This window comes from Callithrix jacchus, chromosome 7 (assembly GCF_049354715.1).
Source record: "Callithrix jacchus isolate 240 chromosome 7, calJac240_pri, whole genome shotgun sequence".
Taxonomy (NCBI): domain Eukaryota; kingdom Metazoa; phylum Chordata; class Mammalia; order Primates; family Cebidae; genus Callithrix; species Callithrix jacchus.
This window is the reverse complement of record NC_133508.1, coordinates 84,528,927-84,545,566: the sequence shown is the minus strand read 5'-3', so window position 1 is coordinate 84,545,566 and position 16,640 is coordinate 84,528,927. Positions and strand designations below refer to the sequence as shown.

General features: G+C 53.2%; 1 protein-coding gene across 1 annotated transcript in view; it reads left to right on the top strand.

The window, feature by feature from the left end:
* The window catches only part of TRABD2B (TraB domain containing 2B), a 229,749-nt gene that overhangs the window by 197,936 nt on the left and 15,173 nt on the right, over positions 1 to 16,640 (top strand). Inside the window, exon 5 of the mRNA XM_035251404.3 lies at positions 14,583 to 14,673. Coding sequence (XP_035107295.1) covers positions 14,583 to 14,673 — 91 coding nt within the window. The remainder of the gene's footprint in view (positions 1 to 14,582; positions 14,674 to 16,640) is intronic.

Here is a 16,640-nt window from a genome sequence, read left to right as displayed (position 1 = left end):
CCACACATAGAGACACAGGGGAGGGGCTCAGAAGTAGACACAATCCTCCTGGGACAGCCTCTTTAAGGCATAGCAGCTAGGCAGAAAGAGTTCTGGGCTCATGTTGGATCTCTCCCACAGCCTGTCGCGGCCTCCAGCAAGTCTCTTTCCCTCTTATTGCCTCAGTTTAGCCATCTGAACAGGGGGATCCAGGACTCATTTTGGCCATCTAGGATTCCAGAGAGATTCAGCCACGGGTTTTTGAGAAGGGAGAGATCCTGTAGGGGGTCTAGAGGCAGGAGCAGGACCTTGACTGGCAGCATGGAGAGGGTAAGTCACTCTCGAGCCGCAGGACACCTGCTGGCAGCTTGATGTGAGTCAGGACAGCTCTGAGGACTGTGCAGGGAAGAGTCCCCTCCCTCTCCCCCACTATCCAGTTACCTTGTCAGTCCTCCCTCCTATAGGCATTGGGGCAGTGCTTCCTGCTCTGGAACAGTCCCCAGTAGACTCCAAACAGGGAATCACCCTGAGTCATCCAGCCCTCAGGCTCCTCCTGGACCTGGGGGAGCCTCTGGAGAATGCAGTCAGTGAGGGAGCCCTCATTCCACACACCCCAACTGAATAGTCCTACCTGCCCCAGGACCCAGGACCAGAGTCACCCAGGGCTGGAGGTAGCTGCCACCAGCTGTCTGTGAGTGAGAAAGCAGGAGAGTCTAACATTGAAAATTACAGCAGTGAGGGCAGCCCTGGACACTGACCTCCTTTTCCTGAAAGCCTAGGCCTGTGGGGCCACAGATGTGCACTCCAGCACGAGGCTAGCACAAAGGCATCATGCCCAATGCAGCTTCTGCCATCTCCAGAATGTAGTCAGTCCCCAGCCAACCCTGTTGACAGGCCACCAGAAAGACCTCACGCACATCCACTCTTTCCATGCCCATTACCACTGTCCCCGTCCCAGACTCCTCCCCTCCTCCCCGCCTCTGGACTGCTCCCCACACTGTGGTCGATGAGTGGTGTTGGCTTTGTCTCCCATGCTCGCCTCGGAGGTGGGGCACCACCTAATCATTGCTGTGTCTTTGATAGTGTGTAATAGGTTTTGAGTTTGGTGAGTGGATGAAAGAATGAACGAGTGAAGAAATGAACGTTGACCAGAGTCTCCCATCCTGGTCTCCTCTGGGCTGGTGAACTTATGAGGATAGGCTGGCAGTAAAGTCAGAAAGAGGGAGCCCACCTCCGCTCTCTTGAATCTGCCCTCCAAAAACAACAGATCTGGAGCCACATGCAGATCCTGCTGGCAGCTGCCACTTCTCCTGGCTCAGCCATGCCTGGAACAAATGGCCCACTCTGCACAGCAAATCTCCTTTCCACTCAAGATTTTCCAAGGTGGACAGAGCCACTGAGCTTGAGCTGCCCACCTCATCACAGCTGTGGGCAAACTGAGGTCCACAGAGGGCAGGGACATGAGCAAAGCCCCTAGGAAGTCCAGGACAAGGCCACAACTGGACCCCAGGACCAGGAGCTATGATCCAAGGGTTCCGTTTCCATGTGCGGGGCAATGAGCCAGCCCAGTGGGCCTGTTACAGAGTCAGTCCATATTGACATGGAGTGTGTCCACATGAAAGCTGTGGTGAAGGAAGTCCACTCCAGCCTCGTTACATTCTTATGGTCATGTAATTTCTGAGCCCCACATCCAGTGACAGGCTGGCTTTTGGGCAGGGCTGGGACTAAGCACTCTGCTGGCAGAGTGCAACCTGAAGAAATACCTGATCCACTCCACCCACCCACTTGGGGGCCGTTCTGTTTCAGGGTTCCCAGGCAGTGGGGACCCTGGGACTCAGCTGGGGTCTTACAGCCCGTCGCCTGCCAGGTTCCCAAGAACCCATAAGACCCCCCAGGCTATGGGTTGGAGGAAGGGTCTACACTATCAGGAATGCACCTATCCATCCTCCAGGCATGCATCTGCTCATGCCAGTGTCCCTCAAGCCTACAGTCCATGGGTAGCTCTAAGAAATACCTCAGGAAATAGAAACATAACTATGAGACACTCCAGCCACCCCAATGCAGCCTTGCCAAGTGTCCGAGCCAGGCCCCTGCTGGGGTCTCTTCTGGCACTTCACGACAGGCCCAGCCTCAGTGTCCAGCTGAAGTTCCTGAAAGCTCTGTGGTTCTGGAGGCTGGGTGGGGCCAGGTGTGGGAAGGTGAGAGATTGAGTCTCCACCTGCCAGGCCCTCCCGTGCTTATTAGGACCCAACTCCAGCCCAGCCCAGCTCCAGAATCCTGCCCTGAGAGCCTGCCAGGACAGACAGGGGTTTCCAATGCCGACAGCAATCTGGCTTCTTCTCTCTTCTGCTCTGAGGTGGCTTCAGTGCAAAGGGTAAGAGCTTCGGGGTCAGGAGGCCTGGGTGTAAAGTGTGGCTCTACTGTTGTAAGCTAAGAGACACTGGGAAAGCCATTTCACCTCCAAGGGCCTCAGTCCCTTATCTGTAAAACTGGGACAATACACCTGCCTTGTGTGATTGTGCCCGATACGCTCATTTCAGGACACAGTGTTACAACGCTCTTCCATGGTGGAAGCGTTCTTATCATAAAAGCCCTTACTACGTGCCAGCCACCATTCCAGGCTCTCTGATTACGTAACACCATGAGACGGGTTTTGTGATACTCATTTTGAGGATGAAAACCAAGACTCGGGGAAGGTGAATGGCTTCCTCAAGGCCACAGGGGCAGACCTGCGACATGAATGAACCCTGGCCTCTCGAGTCCCAGGCCTGGCCATTGCCCTTGCACGTGGTACCTTTGCTGTATACATTCAGAAGTGTTGAGGATTTTGTGGAAACAAGTGTCTGTTTAGCTGGCGCATCTCACGGAATACTCTTAGCCTCTGTGATGTGTCTGCAACCTGGCACTGTGTGACCTCTCCTGGAGGTGACTGCAGTTCGTGGCAGGTGGGATGACAACCTTGAGCAAACCTGGGTGATGCTGGGGGGCCCAAATGGAGGCTCTTCCTATCCAGGAGTTGGCTGTGGCCAGTGTGCAAGCCTAGATGTTCTGGAAGAAGCCAGGCTGTGGCCATGGAGGGATGTGTCAGCCAGAGGGGAGAGAAAGCCCATGTTCTGTCTGCTGGGCTCCTGTAGCTGGACAGGCTGAGCCTACAGGGCTCCAAGAGATTTTCTAGTCCAGTTGTTTGCAGATCCAGGTCCTTGGATTTCCTCTGGTCTACAAATAACAGAAAAATAAGCACAAAGTGGTGAATTCTTTATTAGCTAAATGTATTCATTTTGCAGGTTTGTGTTCTGAAATTATCTCTTTTCAACTGTGTTTGAAGTTAAAATATTCCTTACTTTGGAAAACAAAAAAGATGCTAGTGGGAGGCAGATAAGAGTCTCAAAGTCCTTACCTGACAAAATGAAAAACTGGTAGTGGCCTTGTTCTCCCCACTCACCCACCTTTTTTTTTAAGATGAGAAAGAATTGAGCATGCTTAAACGTGATGAAGAGAATATTCTAGGATGGGGGAGGCTGATGATGCAGGAGAGAGGAGGAAAAACAATAAGTCCGAGGTTCCAAGGAGGTAGCAAGGTGGGGACCAGAGCTTGGGCGCAGGGTTGAGGAGGACGCCTTGGATGAAGACACCTCCTCACCTGTAACTGAAGGGAAGGAGGGAGGAAGCCAGCAGGCAAGTAATTTGGCAGCGGAAAAGGGAGCAAATTCTCAATGGATGGCTTCTAATCAGAGCACCACTGTCTGAAGTAGAAGGTGAGGTCATCTGCAGAGGAAGAGGAGAGAGAAAGGAGGATTCTTGGTTTAAAGAGGTGAGAACATTTAACATAGGAGAAATTGGCCACAAGAACTGACCAGGACAAGAAGTTAAAGAGGTTTCCTCCTATGGGCCATTATCATTGATGGGTAGCAGCAGCCTGGACCCTGATGGTATAAGATAAAACAAGTCTCATCAGAGCTCCACAGAGAAGAGGCTGTGATCACAAATCTGATTGATTTGTGATGTCTGCTGGAGACCAAGATTAGGGCACATGCCAGCCGCAAATCTGCTCTGTCTGTGCTAGGAACACAGAGGATGCTGACTGGCAATGAGGGCCCATGAACCTGCCAAGTCAGGTGTAAGATTTTCTCCAGCAGCACCAAGCAGCTGGGATGTAAATGTGGATGCTGTCCCCTACGCCTGTGAGCTGATTTTCTCCGGCACCCGTTGCTCAGCGATCATCCCGTTCCATGTGAACTATTCCAGGACAGGGCGCATACACGTCAGAATTGCTGACACCTAGATGTTCTATGAGGACATACTGGACCAAATCACACAGAATGAAGTTCATTCCATTGAGTCACAAGGTATCCCAGGCCCAATTGCTGGGGTGGGGGTCCAGTCTTATGCACTAGAAGAAAATTATGATTTTACCCCTAGCTCCAGGGAAACAAGTTTCTCAGGATATTTACTCGTTCAGACATCCAGAAATCTCCAGCACTTTTTTTTATGGAATAGAAAGAGAAATGTAGGAATTAGAGGAGCTACGTTGAAGACTTGAGCTGTACTCAGAGGTGGACCGGGTAACCTCTAGGGCCCATTCATGTTGAACTGAGAACAACCAGTGGTTATCACACACTCTGTCCCTAGCATGCGCTATCATCTGAATACAATTCTAACTTCTGACATTCCAAAATCTTTGACCCTAATATGCTGGTGCTTTAAAATTGCACAGCTCTAACATTCTAGCATGCTGTAATCGGAGCCTTCTAACATGCTAGCATCATTTGCTCCAACCACTCTTAGATTCCTTGGGAGGAGTATGGAGCTAAGAGGGTTCCAGGAATGGAAATCACTCCACACAGGACTGTCACCTGCTCCACAGGGAGCAGAAGTCCAGGCAGAAGGCAGAACTTGAAGAGTTAAAAGGCAAACAGTGTGAGCACCAGAGACAGAGAGGCTGGATCCATTACCCAGGCACCCACACGTTCAGCACATTCAGCCCCCAAGCTCATGCCAGCCTGTTTCTACCCCAACTAGAGTGCTACAGACCCATAATCTAAAACACACCTGTGAGGCTGGGACACAGAGGCAGATCAGAGGTAAAGATGCAGCCTTGAGAGAAGGGAGAGATGTAAGGCCAACGTACTGAATGCCATTAGCACCTTTTTAAATTCATCATGATAGAAATTCCTTCCTAGAGAGTAGACACCATCCTGCTTGAAAAACTACCATATCCATCAACTTATATGGCCCTTCCACATCCCAATTCCTCTTGGAGCAAGACAAGATGGTATTTATTATTCCACTTGACTGATCAATAAATCTCAGAGTACAGATGGGAAGTCAGAGTCTTAGAACTGGAGTGAAATGGTGGTCACATTGTCTAAGTCATTCTTCCTGATGACAAGGAAGTCATCCTGGTCCCTACAAAATCCATCTGGCTGCTGCTTTGGCCCTCTCTGTTCTGCTGGGAATTCTGCTGGGCCTTCCCTGACCTCCTCTCTGGGCTCCCATAGGCCTCCAGGATTTTGCTATCACAGCCTCTCTCATGCTCCCAGTCTAGGATATCCACTCCCTGAGCACTAAGAAGGTGCATATTACCCACTTGTTGAATAAATGAATGAACGAATGCACCAACCCTGAGGTCCATGAGCAGAAATGCTGCCTGTTCCTACATTACCCCACAGCAAAACCCAGCCTAAAACCCACATTTTCTGCCCGCATAGTGGGAGACTGAGGGGTCCAGCAACATCACATCTGCCTTTGGAAGCTGAGGCTAGATTGACAAATGAAAAGACCTGAGAAGAGAGTCCCAGGTACTGTTGAGTAAGCCGTGCAGTCACAGACTGTGGTGGGGGGGAGTTCAGTGCTAAGCAGGGGCATTTGTAGGGAGGGGAGGCCACAAGGTGATCAGGGAGGGAAAAGCCAGAAAAGAACGAAATGGAGCAGGGTGAGAATTACGTCAAAGACATGAGGGTGGAAAGGGGATTCTGAGATCTTCTATGTGGCCTTCTCAGAGTCTTTCCTCGGCTATCTGCACAGTGAGGGGCTTTAGATAGAGCTAGGCCCAAGGTCCCTTCTAGCTGAACAGTATTCAGCAGTTCCACACATGCCAAACAGAGGTTTGAGTGACTGGCACAGAAAGGAGGCAGGGTAAGTTACAGAAGGCTTCCTGGAGGAGGTGAGAACCAGATGAAATTTCCCTGATGCAAATCCAGCTGCCTTCCAGTTTACTGATCATCCCCATAGTCCCCAGTGCAAGACCCACACCCATAACCACCTCCTTCCTCATCTTGGCTCTTCATTTGGTGGCCTCAGAAATGGCAGCCCTTCAGAGCTCATAGCCGGGCACAGAAGGGCAGCTGTGGTCCATGTAGGGTCTTTTTCACCTTAGAAACAGGAGGCAAGCTGGTCACAGTGGCTCACACTTGTAGTCCCAGCACTTTGGGAGGCTGAGACAGGAGGATCGCTTGAAGCCAGGAGTTCGAGACCAGCCTGGCAACACAGCAAGACCCCATTTCTACAAAAATTAAAAAATTAGCCAGTCATAGTCATGGTGATGCAAGCCTATAGTCCCAGCTCCTCAAGAGGCTGAGATGGGAGGATTGCTTGAGCCCAGATGTCAAGGCTGCCGTGAGCCAAGACTGAACCACTGCACTCCAGCCTGGGTGACAGAGTGAGACCCCCATCACTAAAAAAAAAAAAAAAAAGCAAGACAAATGAACAAACAAAAATAACAGCTGCTGTCCTCTCTCACTGGCAAGCACCCTGGTCTACCACACTCCCCAAGCTGGAGCTTGAGGCCATGGCATCTGAAGTGTTTCAGAATTTCCGATGGTGCTTCAAAGTGCCCTGCCGCCCTTCCACGCATGCATCTGGCAGCTGGTATGCCTGTGAAGGGCTGCAGTCCTTGGCCAGAGTCACCATTGCTGCTTCCTGCCAGAACATCCAGCCAGCCAGAGGAACATCCCCTCCTGTCTTGTCCCTAGCTGGAGCCAGCCCTCGCCCTCCGGAGCAGGGGAGAGTCAAGAACAGAATGCTTACATCCCAGGCTGGATCCCAGAGCTGCTCCATCGGCACAAGAGGATGTACGAATCTGGCAAGGGGCTCAGCACTCTTCCTGGATGGTGTGGAAAAGGCAAGAGAAGAAAGTGTTGTAGATAAGAGCATGGGCTTGGAGCCAGACTGTGTGAGTTAGAACCCCTGCGTTCTCCTGATCAGAAGTAGCCTTGGGCAGATCAGTTGCCTCACTTCTCTGCAGATGAACCTGAGATTCAGCTGACTAGCACTAGTACGGCCCAGGGCCTGGCCTTACAGTCACCCATAAATGTGAGCTCTTGTGTTGCCGTCATTATTTCGGGATTCCTGGCCTCTCAGAGCCCGAAGTCCTCTAAGAACAGGACTCCCAAACAGGAGAGAGTAGGCTGCTGGGGTCGAAAGGCAGAAGTGCTCGGTGGCCTTTGGGACACCATGCGGAAATCCCAAGAGCCAAATTCAGCCCCAAGTAGCATTGAGGCTCAGGAAGTGTGGGTCCCTGTCCCTGCCAACAGCGAGCTCCCAGGGATCCTGGGGTGTTGTGAATCTTAGAAAGGAGCCTCTGGATGTTGTAGAGTGACTGCCACGGCCTTGGGGATCCCAGGCTGAGCACTGCCTCCTGCAGTTCACGGAACCCATCACAGGCTGTGTCCTGTGCTGACCTGAAATCACCCAGCACGGCCATTGCCTGGGTCTGGGCCTTGACATGGATATACCCCGTGCCATGCCTGAGTTTGAGCCCAGCTCTGCCCCTGTCTGCCGGTGTGACACAGGGCAAGTTCTGTTAGCCTCAGCAGGATTGCTCTTCCCAGAATTCGTATCCATCTTTGCAGTGTTGATGGCAGAGCCGAGCCGGCCGGCTGAAGCCCTGGGGCACTTTCATTTCTGACATCCTGAGTTCTAATAGCTTCCAAAGAGGCGCAGCTGGTAAAGGCTGCTAACGCGGGCAGAATCTCTGGTTCCACCCAGACATGGCCAGTTCCCGGTAGGATGTCTGAATACCCCTCGCAGGCCTGACAAGTGCTCTTCAAGCCTCAGCTTACATACCTCCAAGGGGGGTGTACTCACTCCCTTACAGCTGGACAGTTGCCTGAGAGAGTGATTTTTGACCCCAGCTTGAATCTGCCCCCTTCACCATGTCCTGCAGAAATGAGAATGTGATGGAGGAGGGAGACCATCCTGCCCCAACCCTCGTTATTGTTACCTCCTCTTTCACTTGATGCTGCAGCAACCCAAAACTGCTATTGGCCAGCACGTGCCACGCCGCCTCTCCCCTCTGTGCGTGTGGGAACGCTCTTCCTCTTCTCTTCCTCCTCACTGATCTCCTTAGTCTGGGTCCCCCTCCTTGGCCCCTGGCACTGCATGGCTCATGCTGTCCTGTGAGTGTTTGCCTGCCCATCTCTGCCTCCATACTGTGACCCCTCAGGAGAGAGGACTGTGTCTGTCAGCTCCTGGCACAAGTGTGGGTACATGGAGGCATCATCTCAGGCCCCACGGAACTGAAAGGGCCCAGCCCTTCCCTAGGCAGCCTGCAAAGCGAGAGAAGGGAAGCTCTGCTCTGCCACTGTCCCACCAGACGCTCTTTGGGAGACCAGTTGTCCATCCTCTGCTGGCCCTCCCACTGAGCCCTCCTGCCACACTTCCTCAGGAAAACAAATACCGCCATAGCTTGACATCCGGCAGGCCTGTCCTGGCAGCTAGATTAGCATTTGAAAGTTTCCCTTGCATTAATTTCAGACGGAACATAAATAGGGGCTTGGGATGCCTCTTCCAGGAAGAGAAAACTGGAAACCCAGCATACTCACTGGAGAGAAAACATGTGTGCTGGCCGGGGGGAGCCTGTGCTGCTTTGGAGCCTTTGTGGGAACATCTGGTTCTCCCCTCCTCCCTCTGCCCAGCCCCTCAACACGGTCCTAAAATTGCCTTGTTAATTACGTGTTGTTCTTGCTGAGCGCTTGCACACTCTCCTGTCCAATCTGTTGAACCTTGGAAGGTACACATGTTTCTGACAATTTCCTGCCCCCAAATGTGAACTCAGGATACCTCGCAGCTGCCAATACTTCAGAGTGGGTGTAGCAGGACGTGCAGTAAACTGGGACATCTCTGGATTGAAGTCCAAGCTTTGTCTTTTACTAGGTGTGTGACCTTGGGCAAGTCCTGTCCCTTCACTGAGCCTCAGTTTCCTCACCTGGAAACTGGCAACACCTCAAAGGGCCTCTGTCAGGATAAAATGAAATGACATTGCAGAAGCATCCTGGGCTTGGGAGGCCCGCTAAGTATAAGTGTGTGTTCAGGTCCTCAAATGAAGGAATCATAGAGGTGGGAGGACCCATGAGAACATGAGGCCCAACACCATGTGGGGAAACTGAGGTACAAAGAGAAAAAGGAGACTCCCCAAGGTGACACAGTTGGTTGATGAGTGGCATCCTAACCCCGGACAAGACTTGCTCTAGCCTGCCTTCCCATGTCAGAGGGTCCACAGGGGCTGTCAGGCTGTGCCAGGCTGATGGGAGGTGGGGTAGATCTGGCCCTGGCCTGTGCTCTGCTCACTGAGCCCTGTGCCCTGGCACAGGCTAGATTGCACTTAGGAGAAAAGGAGTCTTTTTATTTGCACTAAAACATCACGGGGATGCACCTGCTCCAAGCAGGGCACCTCTTCTTGTTTGTATGTAAGTGTCTTTTATAGTGGGACCTTGGCTTTGCTCTAAATACACAGGGTCCCAGCCCCACAATTTTTAAGAACCAATCTACCTTCAGGCTGCTGCTTCTTACTTTTCCTGTCTTCTCTTACATCTCCATCTGAATCCCATCTGTCCTGGGAGTCCTTGATACATGACTGGATACAGGAGCCCCTCCTCTAGGAAGCCTTCCCTGATGTCCTCCGTGAATTGGTCTCCACCACACTTTTTGTTTTCATTTCTGGATTCCCTCCTTCCTCTTTCTCCCTTTCTTTCATTCCCTCTCTGTCTCTGTATCTCTTTGTCCTATCCTCGTCTCTTTCTATTTATTTGTCCTGGTATCTCTTCTTCCCTCTCTCCCTACTGTTGTCTCTGTGTCTCTTACTGTCTGTCTCTGAGCCTCTCTCCACGTTGTCTGTTGGCTCCCCATTGGTCCTGAAGCTCTCTTCCTCCTCCATGCCCCTTTCTGTGAGTGTCTCCCTGCTCTTCTGCCTGCCTCTCTCTCTGTCGGCTCTCTCTCTCTCTCTCTGTCTCCGCGGCTCTGTGTGCCCCAGCCCCCAAGGTCCTCCCTCTGTTTCCTCGTCTTCTCATCCACAAGGCCACGGCAGATGAAATGGAACGTGTCTTCCTGCAGAGAGCTGGCCAGAGAACAGCTGTCAGTGCTGGAAGGGGCTGCTGAGCCGTGGCCAGGAGACCTGGGGAGCCTGGGCAAGCCTTGCAGGCTGAGCCCCAACATCGTGGGGCCCCTTTGGAGACTTTCCATGACTTTCCCTGCAAGTTCCAGGATAGGTGTGGCAGCTATTTCAGGATTTCTGACCTTGGAGGCAAGCATAGTCTCTGTCTGCCAGCCCCTGGGGACAGCATGCACTGAGCCCTGACTCAGGGGCTGGTTCGAGGGCCAAATTCCTGGGATTGGTGGAATCTGGAGGAGCACCACCAAGGGGCAGGACTGAGTTACAAGAAGAGGAGATCCATGAGCTCAGGTCTCCCAGGGATAGGATGAGATCATGGAAAGGATATGGAGTAACAGGTTTTTTCACTCATTCATTCAACAAGCATTCACAAAGACACTGCCACATGCCAGACCTGGGGAATTTTTTTTAATCTCTGGGGATAAAGATGAATCAGGCATGACCCTTGCCCTCAGAAACTCTTAGATCCCCCTCAGGTGGCTGGTTGGGGGAGCACGTTCTGACAAAGTCAGCTCTGGGGTGTGAACTAGAGAGAACGAGGAGAGCAGTTTCTGCAGTGCTTCAGGCAGAAGGTGATGGTGAGCTGGGCCAGAACCAAGCACCTTTAGGAGGTCACACCAGGGGGCCTCTGAGAACTGATTGTATGAAGAAGAGGAGGGAGGAGAATCAAGACAGGACCTATTTAGGTTGGATAGCGGAGTCTGGTTAAGACACAGACATTCTTGCAGAGAAGAATGAGTTGGATTCCATAGGTTCTGAGGATGTTTAGGTGGAAATGTCCAGTAGGCTGCTGGACAAATGCTGCATGCAAGGTCGCAATTCAGCATTGTGGGGGCACCAAAACCATCAGGATCGATGACGTGAGTGTGGGTGAGAAGAGGGCCAAGGGGAAGGTTCCCAGGGCTCCCACATTGACTAGACAGGAGAAAGAGGACAGATGGGGGCACGGAGAGAAGCAGAGAGAACTGGGATGGAATGGAGTCGTTAGCACTGCGGCAGTGGCAAGTGTTGCCAACCCAGCTGCGGGGTACAGAAACAGCATTATACAGTTCTGGGGCATGGGCCACATGGGAATGGCACCTCCTGGAGTTGTGCAGGGAGTAGCCACCTGAGTGGAGGTGACCATTCCTGCCCTGGCAGAGGGAAAGGAAAGTGAGTATGGGTTAGAGAAGGAGAGAATGGAAATTGAGAGGATTATTCCTGATTGGTTTCATTTTCTCAAAACACCGAATGTCTTCCGTTTGGATCTTGCAGAGAACAATAAAGGTCTGGAATGGTTGAGGTTGAGGGATGGATGGGAGCACCGGCCAGACACGGGAACCATTGCCGCGTGGTGCGCGGGATCCAGCGGGCGTCCTGTGAGGTCCACACTGCCAGGGCTGTGCTGGGGCCTGGGCCCTCTGAACGTCTCCTCTACTCGGCCCCAGAAATGCTCCTTTTGGAGTAGCCACACAGCAATCAGTAAATATTAGCTGCTGCTCCTGTACAGCCCAAGGCAGGGCTGTTTTCCCTGGCAGCTCTTGAAATCCTCTGGGCAGACGCAAGGACCACTGTTGGGCAGGGAGGCCTTGTCTTTGAACAGATCTCCGTGAGGGCAGAGAAGGAATTGTCTTTGCTGCCAGGAGCGGAGTCCAACAGCTGCCGGCAAGAGAGTTCCTGCAGCCTATGTGCTGAAGCCGCCTTTCCAGCCTTTTTGTGCTGTGGGGGAAAGCAAGAGGGGATGACAGTCCCCGCCAGAGACCGTCTCCAGCCCATCACTCAGTACTGCACTCTGGGATTTTCCAAGGGAAACCCACTCCTTCTGCCTCATTAGGGCTTTACAGCTGCCCCTAGGAGTCAGCCAAAGAACTATAGACCCATTTGACCCACAAGGAAACTGAGGCTGGTGGCAGGGAAGCCATTTGCTTAGGATCACAGGCTGAGGTGCACACACAGAGCCTTGGCAGGAGCCTGGATTTTTTGTCCTCAACAGCAGTAGGTCAGGGCCAGAGCTCTGGAAGGGCTGCTCATGCCTGTGCTGGCCATGCCTCTTCCACAGTTAGCTTCCCAGGTGTGCCTCATTCACCTCCTAGTCTTTGCACATGCAGTTCCCCTGGATGGAGCTGCCTCCCCCACAGTGCCACCCATTCCCATCCTCACCTCCATAACCCTCATCCCACCCTGCAGCTAGCAGCAGTGCCCCTGCAGGAAGTCTGCTTGACACCAGGCTGGCTTAGAGGCCCCTTATGTGCCCCGACAGCATCCTGTGAGGACAGTTCCCTCTCCATTGTGCTTAGTGCACGGATCATGGGAGTCCCATCCTCAAGTGTGTGAGTGCCTGGAAAAGGACCCTGCCTATTCGTCACTACCCAGTACAACATAGGTACCCATGCAGTGTTCATTAAATGAATGAAATGAATAGATGGGGAAAGGAAAGAGAGAGGGAGATATCTCTTCATAAGGGTCCCTGAAATGAAACAAAAACCTTCCCATCGGCTCTGAGAGCAAGAAGAGCCCATAGATATTATGCATAGCAAAAAACTGAGGACTTAGAGTGTAATGGGCACACCCGACGTCTCCGGGCAAGTGTGGTGGATGCTGGGCTAAAGCCCTCTGACACTCCGAGCCCAGTGATCTTTCCCAGTGATTCTCAAGTGGGACTTCAGGAAGGCAGGGTCAGCCAGCCATGGGGCACACCATCAGGCATGGTCAGGCAGGCCCAAGACACCTCCAGATGCTCCGGCAGGGCATGGCCAGCAACAGGGAGATACGGGGCGGGGGGAATTCCTGGAGAGTTGTGAAGCCCAGAGGTGTGCGAGGCTGGCGGGGCAAGATAGCGGCATGGCTCGCCCTCTGCTCCGGCCACTGTGTAGTCCTACACTGGCTCCCCCTGCCGGAGCATCTCTGCTCCCCAGCAGCCTGCCCACTTTCCATTCTCCTGGACCTCCCTGGGGCTGTCAGCATGCTGACCTTCTGGCTTCCACCTGTCACCACCACTCACAGGCAATTAGAGGAATAGTGCAGGGATCCCCCCTAGAGTTCAGGATGAACAGTGAGCAGGAGGGGAGAGTGCTGCCCGAATGAGTGAGGCCACAGGGCAGGCCCAGGGCCCTGAACAAGCACCCAGTGACCACATTGAGCAGGTTGGAGAGACTGAGGCCCCCGAGGCAGAGGGACATCCCAGAGTGCTGACTTTCAGCAGCTCCTGTGTCCACAGTCACTGGGTCTCCTGAGGATTCTTCCCAACTAGAGCCCAGGAGAGGCCTCCCCTGAGTACTCAGACCTCAGCCTGCATTCCAGCACAGGAAGGTGATTGCCACTCCCATCTGGGGCTTTCGACTAATTCACCCATTTCTGTATTCACCTTGCCTAGTGCAGAGCTGACTACAGAGCAAGGGTATCATGAATGTTTGCTGAATTAATAAATAGTGAGTAGGAGACCGAGAAGGAGGCCAGCCTCTCTCCCCACACACACCTCTGAAGGGTTCAGTTCTGTGTTTGTGCCTCCTCGAGGCCCCGGTCAGTGTCTGCCAGGCCCTGCAATCACTAGGGGTGTTTTGGTTGCCCCTGCTGGGATCTTACACCTCAATGAGTCCCAGGACCTGGCCCACAGTGTGTTCTCCACAAATATTGGGCCGAGGAATCTGTGCATCCAGTCAGCAGGTGCTGGGCCTGTGCCAGGCAGTGCAGATGCCATCTCTGCTCTCTGGGAGCTGAGTGAGGAGGCCCATATGAAATATAGAACCCCACTCCCATGCTAAGGGAGGCTTGATTGCTGGTAGAACTTATCAAGATGAACCATAGACCTGCTAGGGGCTTGAGGTTGCCTGGAGGTGGGCTTTGAGTGCTGGAGGCTGTCCCAGCCTGGGCAGTCAGGGACTTCGGTCAGCTTTATGATAAGAGGCACAGAGATACAGCAGAAAGCATGGAGACCCCTTCCTACATGTGGGTGGCTGTTCCTTTAACCCTCACAGCAACCCTGGAGTTGCTATTATAGCCATTCTCACTTTGCAGAGGAGGAAACAGGCAGAGGGAGATACAGTTAATGAGCAGCAGAGCCAGGATTTGAACCCAGGCAGGGTGGCACCAGGACCTTGTCTTACCTTCTATGCCATACTGCCTCTCAGAGTCTGGGGCATTGACTTTGGTATAGGTCACTGGCCCAGACACATTAGGGGATGGCCAGGGCAGTCCCCTGTGGCTGGTGGCTGACCCCCCTTTGTCGCTTGTGTTTCAGGTCACTTTCTGGGGAACAACACTGTCATCGACATCCTGCGACAGGCAGGGCTGGAGGTGGACCACACACCCGCTGGACAGGCCATACACAGGTGAGCCGCTGGGGCATCTAGGGGTGCCTTGGGCCTGACTGGCCCTGCCTTCCTGCCCAGGCCTTCAGGAGAGCGGTGAAGGAGCTTCTGATGAGGTAGGGGCGGGTCTTTACCAGGCAGCAAGCATGGAAAGACTGGGCTGGTGGCAGGAGATTGGGAAGGAGCTGGTGAGCCATCTTGGCTGGAGGTAACAGCAGGGCCAGAGCATGGGTGGGAGTGGGAGCCACGTTAGAACTGGAGAGGTGCTTAGGATTTAGAGCTGGTGGTTGGGTCGGGGGAGAGGGATTCAGTAGAACTCCTGGGTGCTGCCTGGAAGATTCTGTGGTTTCCCTGGCTCTGAATCAAGATGGTACTAGGAGGATTGGGCAGGGCCCTGACCTCCTTCCTGGGTCACAGTCCCACACTGTGGCAACCCTGCTGCCTGACCCTCACCTTCTCCATTGCTGTCTCTGGCTATGCCTCTCGCCCATGACTTCCCTGCCAGGGCACACCCATTCTGCTCAATAGCCACTAGTGGCCATCTGCTGTTCCTGCCAGGTCTTCCACTCTTTCCCCCACAGTCTGGGAGCTATCTGAGAGCAGGGACCAACTCAGTCCATCTGTGGGTCCATACACCAGGCCAGGCATGGAAGGTGTCATTGAGAGCCAGGCTCTGGGTCCCGGGCAGCCCCGGAGGTCGGTGACAGGATCCTCAGACTCCAGTGTTCCATGCAGCCCATGCTCCAGCATAAAGACCCAGAGTTTGAAAGAAGCTTAGATCCTCATAGCCAATATTTATTAGCTGCTCACTCTGTACCAGGCTCTAAGCCTTTTTAACTCATTAAATCTGCATAACAACCCGGTGAGGTCAGAGCTATGAGTTTCCCCACCTAATCATTGAGGAACACGAGGCCCAGAGAGGTGAAGTCACTTGCAGAAGGACACACAGCATCTAATCTAAGTGGCAGTCTGGCTCTAGGGCCTCCCTGAACTCCCAGCCACTCCCTGTTCCAGCTCTGAGGGTGGACTGAGCTCTGGATAAAACCTCACATGGGGATTTCATCCCAGTCACCCACTTCTTATCTTCTGAGTCAGGCTGTTCTTCCTGCCTGAACCATTTGAGCCCAGCATGCATTAGTTTGTATTGGGGGCCAAGGGTAAGCATGCGTTTGAGGGGTGGGGATTCCAAGGTAGCCTCAGGGACAAAGCCTTCTTCAAGTTCCCCTCCTCTCCCCTTGCCCCATCCCTCACCCCAACAGCCCTGAGGACCTTCCCCTTGAAGCTCATTGTGTCTGTTCTGGCCAGGGCAGGGGAGGCAGGCAGGCCAGTGAGTTTAGCGAGCCTCCTATTCATCTCAGAGCCCAGGCATTAGGGGAGAGGGTCCACCACAGCTACCCCATGGGCTCTGCTCCAAGGATTCTCAGCCTTAGCTCCCTGCCTGGGGGAGCAAGGGAGCTGGGGGGCAGGGACGCTGAGGAGGCTCCAACAATAAAAGCCATCATCGGCCACAGGTGCTTCCTGGATCTAGCTTTTTGTCTGACTGTTTTGAATTATCTCCTCAGCAGCTGCGGCATCTCCAGGCAGCCTGGACCCTGAGAATCTGGGGTTGCCATGGGGGTGGGGGAGGAGCGCCTGAGCCAAGGGTCTTCTTTCCTTCAAATAGAGAAGCTCCTTGCCCATCACACTGCGTGAGTGGGCTGGGAAGGACTGCTTGCTGGCTAACCTTGCAAGCTGCCCACTCAGCCACAATTCCTGAAACCATTCCCCACCTTCTCCCGGGGTCACATATCTCTAAAACAAGATCTGTTGTGGCCGTGGGGAAGAAAGAATTAAAGGGAGAAAAGCAGAGGGTGCCCTTTGGCTAAGCGGTACACATGCATGCCTCTGTAAAAACCACGAATTCCACAATGTGACAAATGACACCTTAGCGCCTGCCTGACAGCCAGGTCTATTTGCTTGTGGGCCAACATCCAAGAGAGGCTTCTGTG